This window comes from Serinus canaria, chromosome 25, assembly GCF_022539315.1.
Source record: "Serinus canaria isolate serCan28SL12 chromosome 25, serCan2020, whole genome shotgun sequence".
Lineage (NCBI taxonomy): Eukaryota > Metazoa > Chordata > Aves > Passeriformes > Fringillidae > Serinus > Serinus canaria.
The window spans coordinates 14,682,357-14,697,082 of NC_066338.1; the positions used below are offsets into that span (position 1 = coordinate 14,682,357).

Here is a 14,726-nt window from a genome sequence, read left to right on the forward strand (position 1 = left end):
TGGCAAATTAATTACGGGTAATTAACGCCACAGCCGCCCTGCACTGGCGGGGGGAGTGTGGCGGGCTCAGCCCGGCCCGGGACAGCCCGGAACGACCCAGCACGGCCCAGCACGGTGCCCTGGGTGCTGTGTGCCCCCAGAGGGAGCTGGGACCCCACCCGCCTGTGCCCGCAGCCCGGCAGGGAGGCCGTACCCCCCGCACCGGCCGTGCCCACCTGCCCGGTGTCCGGCCACCACATCCATGCCCGGTGCCACCGCAGTCCCGGGGCTCTCTGACCCTGCCCAGGTTCCTCTCTCACATCTGCAGCTCCAGGTGACCCTGCCCAGGTTCCTCTCCTCTCACATCTGCAGCTCCAGGTGACCCTGCCCAGGTTCCTCTCTCACATCTGCAGCTCCAGGTGACCCTGCCCTGGTTCCTCTCTCACATCTGCAGCTCCAGGTGACCCTGCCCCAGGTTCCCTCTCTCAGATCTGCAGCTCCAGGTGACCCTGCCCAGGTTCCTCTTCTCTCACATCTGCAGCTCCAGGTGACCCTGCCCAGGTTCCTCTTCTCTCACATCTGCAGCTCCAGGTGACCCTGCCCTGGTTCCTCTCTCACATCTGCAGCTCCAGGTGACCCTGCCCAGGTTCCTCTCTCAGATCTGCAGCTCCAGGTGACCCTGCCCTGGTTCCTCTCTCAGAATCTGCAGCTCCATGACCCTGCCCAGGTTCCTCTCTCACATCGTGCAGCTCCAGGTGACCCTGCCCAGGTTCCCTCTCACATCTGCAGCTCCAGGTGACCCTGCCCAGGTTCCTCCTCTCACATCTGCAGCTCCAGGTGACCCTGCCCAGGTTCCCTCTCAGATCTGCAGACTCCAGGTGACCCTGCCCAGGTTCCTCTCTCACATCTGCAGCTCCAGGTGACCCTGCCCGGCCCTCTCAATCTGCAGCTCAGGTGCCTGCCCAGGTTCCCTCTCAATCTGCAGCTCCAGGTGACCCTGCCAGGTCCACATCTCTCAACGATCTGCAGCTCCAGGTGACCTGCCCAGGTTCCCTGCTCTCAGGTACTCTGCCTAATGCAGTCCAGGGACCTCCGGTTAACGCACTGCCCTGGTTCCTCTCTCACATCTGCAGCTCCAGGTGACCCTGCCCAGGTTCCTCTCTCAAATCTGCAGCTCCAGGTGACCCTGCCCAGGTTCCTCTCTCACATCTGCAGCTCCAGGTGACCCTGCCCAGGTTCCTCCTCTCAGCATCTGCAGATCCAGGTGACCCTGCCCCAGGTTCCTCTCTCACATCTGCAGCTCCAGGTGACCCTGCCCTGGTTCCCCTCTCACATCTGCAGCTCCAGGTGACCCTGCCCTGGTTTCCCTCTCAGATCTGCAGCTCCAGGTGACCCTGTCCGGGTTCCTCTCTCACATCTGCAGCTCCAGGTGACCCTGCCCAGGTTCCTCTCCTGAATCTGCAGCTCCAGGTGACCCTGCCCAGGTTCCTCTCTCACATCTGCAGCTCCAGGTGACCCTGCCCTGGTTCCTCTCTCACATCTGCAGCTCCAGGTGACCCTGCCCAGGTTCCTCTTCTGAATCTGCAGCTCCAGGTGACCCTGCCCAGGTTCCTCTCTCACATCTGCAGCTCCAGGTGACCCTGCCCAGGTTCCTCTTCTGAATCTGCAGCTCCAGGTGACCCTGCCCTGGTTCCTCTTCTCTCAGATCTGCAGCTCCAGGTGACCCTGCCCTGGTTTCCCTTCTCTCAGATCTGCAGCTCCAGGTGACCCTGCCCAGGTTCCTCTCTCACATCTGCAGCTCCAGGTGACCCTGACCAGGCTCCTCTGCCCTTCTGTACCACCAGCATGGCACTGCCCAAGCAGCAGGCACAGTGTACCCACCCTGCCCAGGCGTTCAGTGCCATTCCAACGGGCAGGGATGGCACCGCAGCAGGCTCCAGGGCTCTGTGCCCGTGGGCTCAGCCAGCCAGCCCGTGCCTGGATACCGGCACCTCTCCAGACAACACACTCCCACGCACCATAAACACCTTGCCCAAGCGCCGCATCCTCCCCGCAGCGCCTCGCCCCAAGGAGGCTGTGGCATGACCCCCCTGCCCGGTGGCCCCAAAGCCTCTTTGCCCCTCTTTGTGCCCCCTGCTGCTCCTGCAGGGCTCACCGAGCAGCTGTGGCCCTGGGGAGAGGGCTGGGGGTGCTCGGGGGGCAGCAGGGGCAGGCGGTGGGGCTGGCTGGCTGCAGGGTCTGGAGAGAGGGTGTGGAGCTGCTGATGGAGGCAGGGCAGGGACGTTTGGGTGACTCAAGCAGCAACAGGATGGTTTGGGCATGTTTTGGGCAATTCAATTTATGCACATCCAGGGGTGTGGGCAAGGCTGGGGGGAGCGGGGAAGGGTCCCCCTCTCTACCCCAGGTGCCAGGTTGGGCCCGCACTGGGGTTTTGTCAGCCCTGCACCTGCAGCCCGAGGTCCAGCCACTGCAACGAGGCACAGGGGCACTGCTGGCAGCAGGGAGGGTTTGGGGGTGATGGAGAGAAGGATGAGGAGCTGCTGGGGATGAAGGCAGGGCTGACCCTGCGGTGGAAGGTCTCTGCCCTCTGCTCTCCCTCCTCTGTGGAGGGCACAGCCCACGGGGCCGGGGCCACCTCCTGCACCGCAGCCCTTTTGGGAACCCCTGCAAGGAGGGACCCCAGCTCCCCGAGGGAGCCGCGGGGAGGGCTGGCCCGCGAGTTTCTGCAAGGGCTGGGCCGGTGTGTCATCCCCAGGGGCGGGGAAGGGCCAGGTTTTAAACGCGCTCTGCTCCCGGGCAGGAAGCAGCGGCAAGGCGGTGGAACGCCGGGCACCTGCCAGGGGAGCCCGTGGTGTGAGCACCGTGCGCAGGTAGGAGACCCGGGCCGGGAGGGCCCCGGCCGGGCACCGCGGGCCGTGCCAGGGTCTGCGGGGCACAGAGGCGCTCTGGCCATCCCCGGAATGGCAGGAATGCGGCAGCGCTCCCGGTGCCGGGGTGGGACTGCGGGCGTAGGGCAGCCGCCGCACGGGGCTGGGGCACCCTGGGCATTACCTGGGGCACAGCGGAAGGATGGCGGTCCCAGCCCGTCCCAGGAGCAGGGCTAGATAGCTCCGGGAAAAGCCTCGAGGCTCCAATGGCACGGGCTCTGAGGAGGGGGCGGGTAGTGGGAGAGGGCAGGGGGAGGACTGGCAGCACCCTCCCACGGTGCCCGGTGAGGCGGGTCCGCGGTGCGGTGGGGTTGTCCTGAGGACAGGGTGCGAGTTCATCCTACAGCAGCCCCCTTCGAGCACCGGGCACGACCCGGCACTGCGGCCAGGCAGGGAGAGCTGCCTGGGAAGGGGGGCTGAGCTGCCCCCAGCCCGCTCAGAGCAGGACCCCCCCGGCTGCCCTCCCCGTTCCCCTCACTCTCCGTCACTGCCCCAGAAAATTCCCGGCTGCTCTCCCTCCCCCGAAACACCTCCGGCCTCAGCCTGCCCCAGGGGACACCACCCTGCAGCGCTCCCACCCCCAGCCCCAGCCTCTCCCAGCACTCTGCAGTCCCTGCCCCAGCAAACAACTCCTCCGCCACCCTCTCCCGACACCGTGTCCCGCACTCTGCCAGTAAAACCTGTCCCTGCTCCCGGTCCCTCCCCAGGGGCCCTCCTCCCCAGCCGGTGACGGTGTCCGGGGGCTCCCTGCGGGTGCAGAGGTGCGGATTGTCCCGCGGGGCTCCCGTGGTGGCGGTGGGTGCGCGGGGGCTCCCGTGGGTGCTCACACCGGTGCCAGCGCGTTCCCTGACGCAGCCGGCAGCGAAAGCCGCGGAGCAGCGGCTGCGGCTGCCAGGGAGCGCTGCCCGCGTCGGGGAGAGACCGTGGCCCCAGGGAAGGTGGCAGGTGCCAACACCTCTGCCAGGAATCTCCCTGCCTTCGTCGGCAGAGTCGGTTACTCAAAGTTTCCGATGGGGCTGACGCCTTCTGACGAAAGGGAGCGGAGCCCTTCCCCGGCTGCGCGCCCACCGCCGCCCCCTGCCCGGGGGGGCAGCACCTTTGCTTCCCCGGCCGCTTGCGGGCTGCCACAGGTGTGGGTGGCCGTGCCCAGATTCCGTCTGCCCTGCGGTGCCGGTGGCCCGTTCGGTTCTGGGAACGTGTGGGGACCTGCCTGGGGCTCTCAGGATGCTGGAACCACCCCGGAGCCGGAGTCCGCGGCAGCCTCAACTCCGGGACGTGCAGGGACCTGCCCGGGGCTCTCCAGACACCGGAGCCACCCCGGCGCTGCTGTGCCCGCCTCACGGCGGGGCTGAGCGCTGCTCCTTCCGAGGGCAGCGCAGCCGGTGCCATCCAGCCCGGAGCGGGCTGCGGTGCCACCCACAGCCTTCCCGGGCCCGGGAGCGGGCGGGCAGAGCCGGTGGGAGGTGCTGCCGGCCTCGCAGGTGTTTTGCATGAGCCTGGCACCGGGATCCCCGCGGGGGCGTGGGCAGCCTGGGTGAGCCCGTGGGGCAGAGGAGAGAGCCCTGCGAGCGGGGGAAGCCCGTGGCTGGCAGCACACAGCAACTGTCCGGGCTCTCAGCCCGCAGCTGGACCCCTCGCCCTCCCCCTCAGGGCCCCCCTGGCCCCCGGGCAGGGACCCCCGAGTGCTCCTGCCCTCCGCAGTCCCTCCCGGAGGCCGGCGCAGCCCCGGGGCCTCCCGGCCGTGCCCAGCTCTCGGCGCCGGGGCCGGGCGCGATCTCGATCCTGCAAACACAAACAGCTTTGCCTGGGCAGATCCGAGCCGCGCTGACATCACCGGGCGGAGGGAGCCGGCTCCTGCCGAGACCTTTCCCCGGGCCGGGCAGCGAGCCCGGAGCGCGGCTGGGACACAGGAGCACGCGTAAGGAGGAGGTGCTGGCGTGCCCGAGGGGCACGGAGTGAGCTGTAGGGACAGGTGGGGGCGAAGCCGGGTGCGCGGAGCCCCTTTGGAGAGGCTGGGGTGGGCACAGCCCTGGCACCGTCAGGGCGCTCTTCGCTCCCAGCGCTTGTTTGCACGGGTGGAGCAGGGGGAGGAGATGGGTCTGTGAGCTCCAGGCAATGAGACAGAGCTGCTCCGCGCTGTCCCCGCTCGAAGTGACCTCTGCGGGTGGGTCAGCGTGGCGCAGGACCCTGGGGCTCCGTGTGGGGGACACCTCGAGGCAGCCCTGCCCTGGCTGTGTCCTTGCAGCCGGGTCCAGCCGTGCCGGTGGGCAGCACCGCGACCCCCCTGCTCGGCTGCAGGAGCTGTGCCAGCCGCGGCTCCTTGGTGCCCGCAGCGCTCGGTGCTTGGCCCGCCGCTGTGGGGCCAGTCCAGCCCTGACAGACCCCGCTGGGCACCTGGGGGATGGCGTTCCCGAGGGAATCAGCCATCCCACCTGCCCTCCCGCTCCTCCTGCCGGCTGCTGGCACGGAGGCTGCTGGCACGGAGGCTCCGGAGCCCCGTGTGCCGCTGACCGCAGCTCCCAGGGCTCGGCACGGCCCTGCTCGGCCACGGGCTCCCTCCGACCTCCCGGTGCTCACGGCGCCGCGGCCGGGGCAGATCCGAGCGGTCAGGACCCAGTTATTAAGGTTATTAGGGATGCCTCTGCCCCAATTAAGGTGCAAACGAAACGCAGTGCCAAAGTCAATGGTATGGGTTTTATCTGACGGTAAACGTGTGAGAAAGAGAGGGAGAAAGAAAATAGAAAAGAGAGCGACAGAGGCAGAATAAAGAAAAATAAGAAAGAAAATATAGAATAAAATACAGAATAGAGAAAATATAGAATAAAATACAGAATAGAGAAAATATAGAATAAAATACAGAATAGAGAAATATAGAATAAAATACAGAATAGAGATAATATAGAATAAAATACAGAATAGAGAAATATAGCATAAAATACAGAATAGAGAAATATAGAATAAATACAGAATAGAGAAATATAGAATAAAATACAGAATAGAGAAAATATAGAATAAAATACAGAATAGAGATAATAGATAAATACGAATAGAGAAAATATAGATAAAATACAGAATAGAGAAATATAGAATAAATACAGAATAGAGATAATATAGAATAAAATACAGAATAGAGAAATATAGCAAAAATACAGAATAGAGAATATAGAATAAATACAGAATAGAGAAAATATAGAATAAAATACAGAACAGAGAAATATAGAATAAAATACAGAATAGAGATAATATAGAATAAAATACAGAATAGAGAATATAGCATAAAACACAGAATAGAGAAATATAGAATAAAATACAGAATAGAGAAATATAGAAGAAAATACAGAATAGAGAAATATAGAATAAAATACAGAATAGAGAAAATATAGAATAAAATACAGAACAGAGAAAATATAGAACAAAATACAGAATAGAGAAATATAGAAACAAAATACAGAAAATATAGAATAAATACAGAAAATATAGAATAAAATACAGAACAGAGAAATATAGAATAAAATACAGAATAGAGAAATATAGAATAAATACAGAACAGAGAAATATAGAATAAAATACAGAATAGAGAAAATATAGAATAAAATACAGAATAGAGAAAATATAGAATAAAACACAGAATAGAGAAAATATAGAATAAAACACAGAATAGAGAAATATAGAATAAAATACAGAACAGAGAATATAGAATAAAATACAGAATAGAGAAATATAGAATAAAATACAGAATAGAGAAAATATAGAATAAAATGCAGAATAGAGAAAATATAGAATAAAATACAGAATAGAGAAAATATAGAATAAAATACAGAATAGAGAAAATATAGAATAAAGAAAATATCACCACCCGTGGGCCCCAGCGATGCTCTGCTGCTCCGCTCTCCAGCTGGTTTGGTGGTGAGGGTCCCACTGGAAAGCACGGGTGGGTTAACCCACTCAGGCCAGGCAGGAACCCCCCGGGGCAGTGCCGCTGTCTCTTACAGCACACTCCGGGTGTGTCCCATGCAGTCCCGGGCTGCAAGGCTTCGGGAGCGACTCTGGGGGGGCACTCGGGGGTCGGTGATGGATGAAGGCAACCCTCAGCTGCCTCTGGGCTCGCTGCCCCGAGCAGAGGTGACAACACCCCGAAACTTCCTGCCCCCACCTGGGCCGGGGGGGGAATCCGTGCCAACCTGCTCCCGGCACAGGGCTCTGCGGGCTGCGGCCTCACCCACCCCAAAGCCAGCCAGAGACGGCTCCCAGCGCGGCTGCTGGGCTTGGCTCGCCTTCTTTTCCTTGTTTACTTGTTTACTTCTCCCCTGAGGAATGGGTTTCCCTTTATCTAATCTCGGGCAGTTTGGCTTTCAGTCCCAAATTCCAGCCCGGCATTCCTGAGGGAGGGGTGGGCTTCGTGAGGGAAACTTCATCGCGGGGTTTGGGGCACGAGCTGCTTCAGTCTCTGACACCAGCGCATCCCACGGCTTTGCCAGCAGGAGGGCGGGTCTGGACTGGGGGCAATCTCACCCCGAGGTAGCCCTGGAGGTGGCCTGGTGGCCACTGAGATGGAGCCTCTGCCTTCCTGGCGTTGCTTGGGCAGGGTGAGAAGGGGGGACAGCAGGAGGATGGAGGGGGGTTTGTGCCACAGCCCTGTGGGGGCACACGGACCTGCATGCCAGCACCCCCAGAGTCACAGAGTCGTGGAGGGGTTTGGGTGGAGAGGGACCTCAAAGCCCATCCAGTCCCACCCCGTGGCATGGCAGGGACACCTCCCACGGGACCAGGCTGCTCCCAGACCCAGCCAGCCTGGCCTGGAAAACTTCCAGGGAGCCAGGGGCAGCCACAGCTGCTCTGGGCTCCCTGTGCCAGGGCCAAACCACCCTGACAGGGAAGGATTTCTTCCCAAAATCCCATCCAACCCTGCCCTAGGGAGCCATTTGCCCTGTCACTCCAGGCCTTGTCCCCAGTCCCTCTCCAGCTCTCCTGGAGCCCCTTCAGGCCCTGCAAGGGGCTCTGAGCTCTCCTTGGAGCCTTTCCTTCTCCAGGGGAACATTCCCAGCTCTCCCAGCCTGGCTCCAGAGTGGCTCCAGCCCTGGAGCATCTCTGTGGCCTCCTCTGGGCTCTCTCCAGCAGCTCCAGGTCCTCCTGCTGTGTCCCCAGGGCTGGGGCAGCTCTGCAGGTGGGCTCTCACCTGAGCAGAGGGGCAGAAACCCATGCTGCCCACATGGGGATCAGGGCACGGGGGGTTTTGGGGTTCCAGTGCACGTGGAACTCCTCAACCACTGACTCGTGAGTTTGGCCAGAACCCTCAGGGTGGCACACCAGGTTTGGACATGCCCAACCTCTGGCTGCCACTTCCTCCTGCCTGAGAGTATTTATGTTTCTGATTTCCCTGTATTTGACAGGCAAACCGTGAAGAAGTTGATTTTCTCACCGAGCTTTCCCTCTCTCCCCTCTCTCTGCAGAGTCCTGGGAGCTGAGGAAGGCGTGCAGCAGCAGGATGGAGAGCAAGCCAGCAGTGAATGGCCAGGCTGTTCCTGGCTCTCCTGGGGAAGACGTGCCAGGCACAAACCACTTGTGCCAGGGCGTGATGCCATGCAAGCAGCAAAAGGCAGCTGGCAGGGATGCGGGGCCGGATGCTCCTGGGGAGCCCTCGGAGACAGCTGGCAGCATTGCAGGCGTCTATGTAGAGGCTTCCAAGAGGATAATGAGCTTTTATGAGGCCACCAGAGAGCATCTGCTGAGCCTGGATTCGGCCCTGTGCCTCCTGGAGGCGCAGGCAGCCACGGGCTCCATCTCCGACCCGCTGGGGAGCCGTCGTGTGCCCGTGGCAGAAGCCGTGAGGATGGGGCTGGTGGGGCTGGAGCTGAAGGAGAGGCTGCTCTCGGCTGAGAGAGCTGCTACGGGCTTCCTGGACCCCTACACAGAAGAGAAAATCTCCCTCTACCAGGCCATCCAGAAGGAGCTGGTGGGGAGGGAGCAGGGTATCCGCCTGCTCCAGGCCCAGCTGGCGACGGGAGGCGTCATCGACCCGGCCACCGGCGGCCGGCTCCCGGCAGGTGTGGCCTGTGAGAGGGGGTACCTGGATGAGGAGATGAGCCAGCTGGCCTCCGACCCCGGCCATGAGGACAGCAAGGTGTTCCTTGACCCCAGCACGACGGAGAAGGTCACTTACTCGGAGCTGAGGAGGAGGTGTGTCGTGGATCCGGCCTCAGGCTTCCTCCTCTTGCCGCTGCAAATCACGTTCCCGGGGCTGCGAGGGAGGGTGAGCAGCAGGGACCTGATGGACTCTGGCATCATCAGCCCTGACGTGTTCCGAGGCCTCGAGGAGGGAAGAGTCTCAGCCCAGGAGCTGGCAGAGAACGACATTGTTCAGCACTTCCTGCGTGGGACGAGGAGCGTGGCTGGCGTTGTCCTGCCTTCCGGGGAGAAGAAGAGCCTTTACCAGGCACTGAGGGAGCATCTCCTGGTGCCCGGCGCTGCTCTCATGCTCCTGCAAGTCCAGGCCTCCACCGGCAGCCTGGCAGACCCCCTGAAGAACAAAAGCTACTCCGTGGATGAGGCTGTCAGGGTTGGTCTCGTTGGCCCAGAGCTTTACGAGAAGCTGTCTTCAGCTGAGAAAGCCATCACTGGTTACAGGGACCCGTCCACCGGAGGAATGCTCTCCCTGTTCCAAGCCATCAGGAAGGGCTTTGTTCCCAGGGATCACGGCCTTTGCCTCCTGGAGGCTCAGCTGGCCACGGGGGGTGTCATCGCCCCAGGCAGGCACCTCCGTGTCCCCATGGAGACAGCCTGCGAGTGGGGGTACCTGGACGAGGCCACCAGGCAGCTCCTGTCCAGCCCTCCTGATGACACCAAGGGGTTCTTCGACCCCGGCTCCAAGGAGAAGCTGAGCTATGCAGAGCTGCTCCAGCGCTGCGTCACCGACCCCAGCACGGGGCTCCTGCTGCTGCCGCTCCCTGGGGACGGCAGCCAAGGGTCCCAGGGGACACTCAGCTTCTTTGACCACGGGACCCAGACAGCTCTGGAAAACATTGAGGTGCCCGTCGCCGTGGGGAAATTCAAGGGCAAGTCGGTGTCTCTGTGGAAACTGCTCTTTTCTGAGTACATCCAGGGCGAGCAAAGAGCCGCGCTGGCTCGGCAGTTCCTGGCCGGAACCCTCTCCCTGCAAGGGCTGGGAGAGGCCGTCAGAGCCGCCGTGGAGGAACAGGCTGCCACTGCCAACCTCACCTTCGAGGGCCTGAGGGAGCAGGTGACAGCTGACCAGCTCCTGAGCTCAGAAATTATCAACAAAGACTTGTTCAAGAAACTCAAGGAGGGAGAAACGTCGGCCAAAGAGGTGGTCGGCATGGACACCGTCAGGAAGTACCTGCAGGGCACGGGGAGCATCGGGGGGCTGCTGCTCCCCGACTCCCAGGAGAAGATCAGCATCTACCAGGCGAAGCGGAAGGGACTCCTCAGGCCGGGAACGTCTCTGATTCTCCTGGAGGCACAGGCGGCCACGGGGTTCGTCATCGACCCCGCTGCCAACAAGAGGTACTCCGTGGACGAGGCTTTGCGAGCGAACGTCATCGGCCCGGACGTGTACGACAAGCTGCTGGCGGCGGAGAAATCTGTCACTGGCTACCGAGATCCTTACTCAGGGGCTAAGATCTCCCTCTTCCAGGCCATGCAGAAGGAGCTGATCGTCAGGGACCATGGCATCCGCCTGCTGGAGGCCCAGATCGCCACCGGCGGCATCATCGACCCTGTCAACAGCCACCGCATCCCCGTGGAGGTGGCCTACAAGCGTGGCTACTTCGACAAGAAGATGAATTTAATCCTCTCGGACCCCAGCGATGACACCAAGGGCTTCTTCGACCCCAACACCCACGAGAACCTGACCTACCTGCAGCTGAAGGAGAAATGCATCACCGAGCCCTCCACGGGGCTCTGCCTCCTCCCTCTGAACAGCAGGAAGAGGCAGTTCGTGGACGAGGCCACCAGGCAGGTGTTCAGGAACTCCTGGCTGCCCGTCAGGTTCGGGCGCTTACGGGGGGAGAAGGTCTCCGTGTGGGACCTGCTGAACTCCGAGTACTTCAGCGAGGGGAGGCGCCGTGAGATTTTCAACCACTTCCAGCTGAGGAAGATCGGCCTGGAGCAAATCCGGCTCATGCTGGAGGAGGAGATGAAGAAATGGGCCCCCATCAAGTTCCCGGCCATGAGAGGCAATGTCAGCGCCTACCACCTGATGGAAACCGGTGTCATCGACAGGGCCCTGTTGGAGCAGGTGCTGGAGGGGTCCGTCACCCCAGAACAAGTCCTGCACATGGACTCTGTCAGGAAGTACCTCTACGGCTCGGGCAGCATCGGGGGGATTGTGCTCCAGCCATCCAACCAGAGAATGAGCATTTACGAGGCCATGAAGCAGAACATCGTGGTGCCAGGAGTGGCCCTGCCCCTGCTGGAGGCCCAGGCTGCCACGGGCTTCATTATCGACCCCGTGAACAACCAGAAGCTCTGCGTGGACGAGGCCGTCAAGGAGGGAGTCATTGGGCCAGATGTCCACGAGAAGCTGCAGCAGGCGGAGGGGGCCGTGACGGGCTATAAAGACCCTTTCACGGGCAAGAAGATCCCCCTTTTCCAGGCCATGAAGAAGGGCCTGATCGCCGACAAGCAGGCCATGCAGCTGATGGAGGTGCAGATGGCCACAGGAGGCATCATCGACCCGACGTGCGGCCACCACATCCCCCTGGAGTCGGCCCAGCAGCGAGGCTGCCTGGATGAGGACACCAGCAAGGCCCTCTCCAAGCCCAGCGATGACCACAGAGTGTTCTGCCTCCCGGACAGCAAAGAGAGCGTGACCTACGCCGAGCTCATCCAGCACTGCCAGAAGGACGACGTCTCCGGCTTCCACTTGCTGCCTCTGGCGCAGACAGCTGCTCCTGCCTACACCGACGAGCAAATCCAACGGATTTTCAAGGAAACCATGGTGAAGGAAAAGGGAGTCTCCCTCTGGGAGCTCGTGCACTCGGGGTATTTCACCGAGGAGCAGAGGAGCGACTTTGTGGAGAGGTTCCGCTCAGAGGAGCTGTCGCTGGAGCAGCTGGTGGCTCTGGTGCTCAGGCTGGTGGGGGAGATGGAGATGAAAGCCAAGACCCAGATCTCCCTGGAAGGCCTGAGGGGCAGTGTCCCTGTGGTCTGGCTGCTGGACACGGGCATCATTTCCCAGAAGACGTTTGAAGAACTGGCTCAGGGCGTAAGAACTCCCCAGGAAGTGGCTGCAATGGAGAGCGTAAAGAGGTACTTGAAGGGCACAGGCAGCATTGCTGGGGTCTTCATAGAGGCATCCAAACAGAAGATGAGCTTCTATGACGCCATGAAAAACAACCTCCTCCTCCCCGGAGCTGCTCTGAGGCTGCTCGAGGCTCAGGCAGCCACAGGGTACCTGACTGACCCTGCCACAAACCAGAGGCTCAGTGTGAGGGACGCCGTGAGGGCGGCCGTGGTTGGAGAGGAGCTGTCTGAGAAACTCCTTCTGGCTGAGAGGGCTGTGACAGGCTACACAGACCCCTACACCGGGGGCTCCATCTCCCTGTGCCAAGCGCTCAGGAAGGAGCTCATCCCCCTGGCAGAGGCCGTGCCCTTGCTGGAGGCCCAGCTGGCCACGGGAGGGGTGGTTGATCCCATCCACCACCTCCACCTGCCTCTCCAGGCTGCCTGCAGGTACGGCTTCTACGACGAGGACCTGAAGCAAACCCTCTCTCAGCTGGATGACAGCACCAAGACCTTTTTTGACCCAAACACCAAGGAGAACGTGACCTACCAGCAGCTGAAGGACCGGTGCATTCGCGAGGCCGAGTCGGGTCTGTGGCTCCTCCCTCTGTCAGAAAACGCCATGTTCTGCGTGGACGAACAGACCATGAAGGTGCTGAAATCTGTGACAGTTTGTGTCAACGTGGGGCGGTTCAAAGGACAGACCGTGTCTGTCTGGGACCTCCTCAACTCCGAATACTTCTCAGACAGCCAGAGAAGAGAGCTGGTGCAAAAGTACAAAGACCAGAAGGCTGAAGTGCTGCAGGAAATCACAACAATTATCACCACAATCATCCAAGAGACTGAGGCACAGGGCAAGAAGTTCGCCTTCAAGGGCCTGAGGAAAAGAGTTTCCGCCAGTGACCTCTTCCAGTCCCAGCTGATCGACAAAAAAACCCTCGATGAGCTCAACCAGGGGAAGAAAACAGTCAAAGAAGTGACTGAGATGGAGTCTGTGCGCAGGTACCTGGAGGGCAGTAATTTCATAGCAGGGGTCCTTATCCAGCCAAGCAATGAGAAGATGAGCATCTACCAGGCCATGTGGAAGGGCATCCTGAGGCCAGGGACCGCCCTGGTGCTGCTGGAGGCACAGGCAGCCACCGGCTACATCATCGACCCTGAGAAAAACAAGAAGTTTTCAGTGGAGGAAGCGTTGGAGGCGGGTCTGATTGGGGGGGAGATTTTTGAGAAGCTGCTCTCTGCAGAGAGAGCCGTGACGGGCTACACTGACCCCTACACCAAAGCCCCAATGTCCCTGTTTGAGGCCATGAACCAAGGGCTGATCGTCAGAGCCACGGCATCCGCCTGCTGGAGGCCCAGATCGCCACCGGCGGCATCATCGACCCCGTGCACAGCCACCGCCTGCCCGTGGAGGTGGCCTACAAGCGTGGCTACTTCAACCAGGAGATGAACCAGATCCTCTCGGACCCCAGCGATGACACCAAGGGCTTCTTCGACCCCAACACCCACGAGAACCTGACCTACCTGCAGCTGCTGGAGAGATGTGTCCAGGACCCGGACACGGGGCTGTACATGCTGCAGGTTGTAAAGGAGGGAGGGAAGTACTTCTACATCGACGAGTCCACAAAGCAGGCATTGCGCTCAAAGCTCCTTCAAGTGAAAGTTGGGAAGTTTAAGGACCAAACCGTTTCTGTCTGGGAAGTCCTCTGCTCCCACTACATCTCGGAGCAGAAAAGGAAAGAGCTGGTGATGCAGTACAAGAGCAAAAACCTAGCGCTGGAAGAGCTGATATCCCTCATCTTGAAAATCATTGAGGACACAGAGCGAAGAGGAGAAGCCCTCAAGGTCAGAGGACTGCGGGGCGAGGTGTCGGTATCCGAATTGTTCAACTCTGAGATAATCGACAAGAAAACTCTGGATCAGCTGCAGGACGGGAGCCTCCCGCTTGCCAGCCTCGCAAAGAGGGACACCATCCAGAGGTACCTGGATGGCACTGGGTGCATCGCTGGGGTTCTCCTCCCGCTGAGGAAAGAGGTGATGAGCATCTACCAGGCGCTGAAGAAAGGCCTCCTCACAGAGCAATGTGCCCTGGGGCTGCTGGAGGCACAGGCGGCCACCGGCTTCCTCCTCGACCCCCGGAACCACCAGAAGCTGTCGGTGGACGAGGCCGTGTCCTCTGGGCTGGTGGGCAGCGAGCTGCACGAGAAGCTGCTGTCGGCAGAGAAAGCCGTGACGGGATACACAGACCCTCAAACGGGAAGAAAAATATCTCTCTTCCAGGCTGTGAGACAGAAGGTAATAGTCAGGGACCACGGCATCCGCCTGCTGGAGGCCCAGCTTGCCACCGGTGGCATCGTTGACCCCTGGCACGGCCACCGCCTGCCCCTGGAGGTGGCGTACAAGCGCGGGCACCTGGACGAGGACATGTTCCTGCTGCTTTCAGATCCAGATCACGGCAGCAAAGGCTTTATAGACCCAAACACTCACGAGAAGATCAGTTACAGCCAGCTCCTGCAGAGGTGCGCCGAAGACAGGGAGAGCGGCTCGTACCTGCTGCAGGTCCTGGAAAAGGAAGGCGAC

General features: G+C 60.4%; 1 protein-coding gene across 1 annotated transcript in view; it reads left to right on the forward strand.

Moving 5' to 3' along the window:
• Positions 1 to 2,752: 2,752 nt before the first annotated feature.
• Positions 2,753 to 14,726, forward strand: part of EPPK1 (epiplakin 1) — a 20,495-nt gene continuing 8,521 nt past the window's right edge. Inside the window, 3 exon segments of the mRNA XM_050984871.1 lie at positions 2,753 to 2,849; positions 8,357 to 13,474; positions 13,477 to 14,721. Coding sequence (XP_050840828.1) covers positions 8,392 to 13,474; positions 13,477 to 14,721 — 6,328 coding nt within the window. The 5' untranslated portion in view covers positions 2,753 to 2,849; positions 8,357 to 8,391.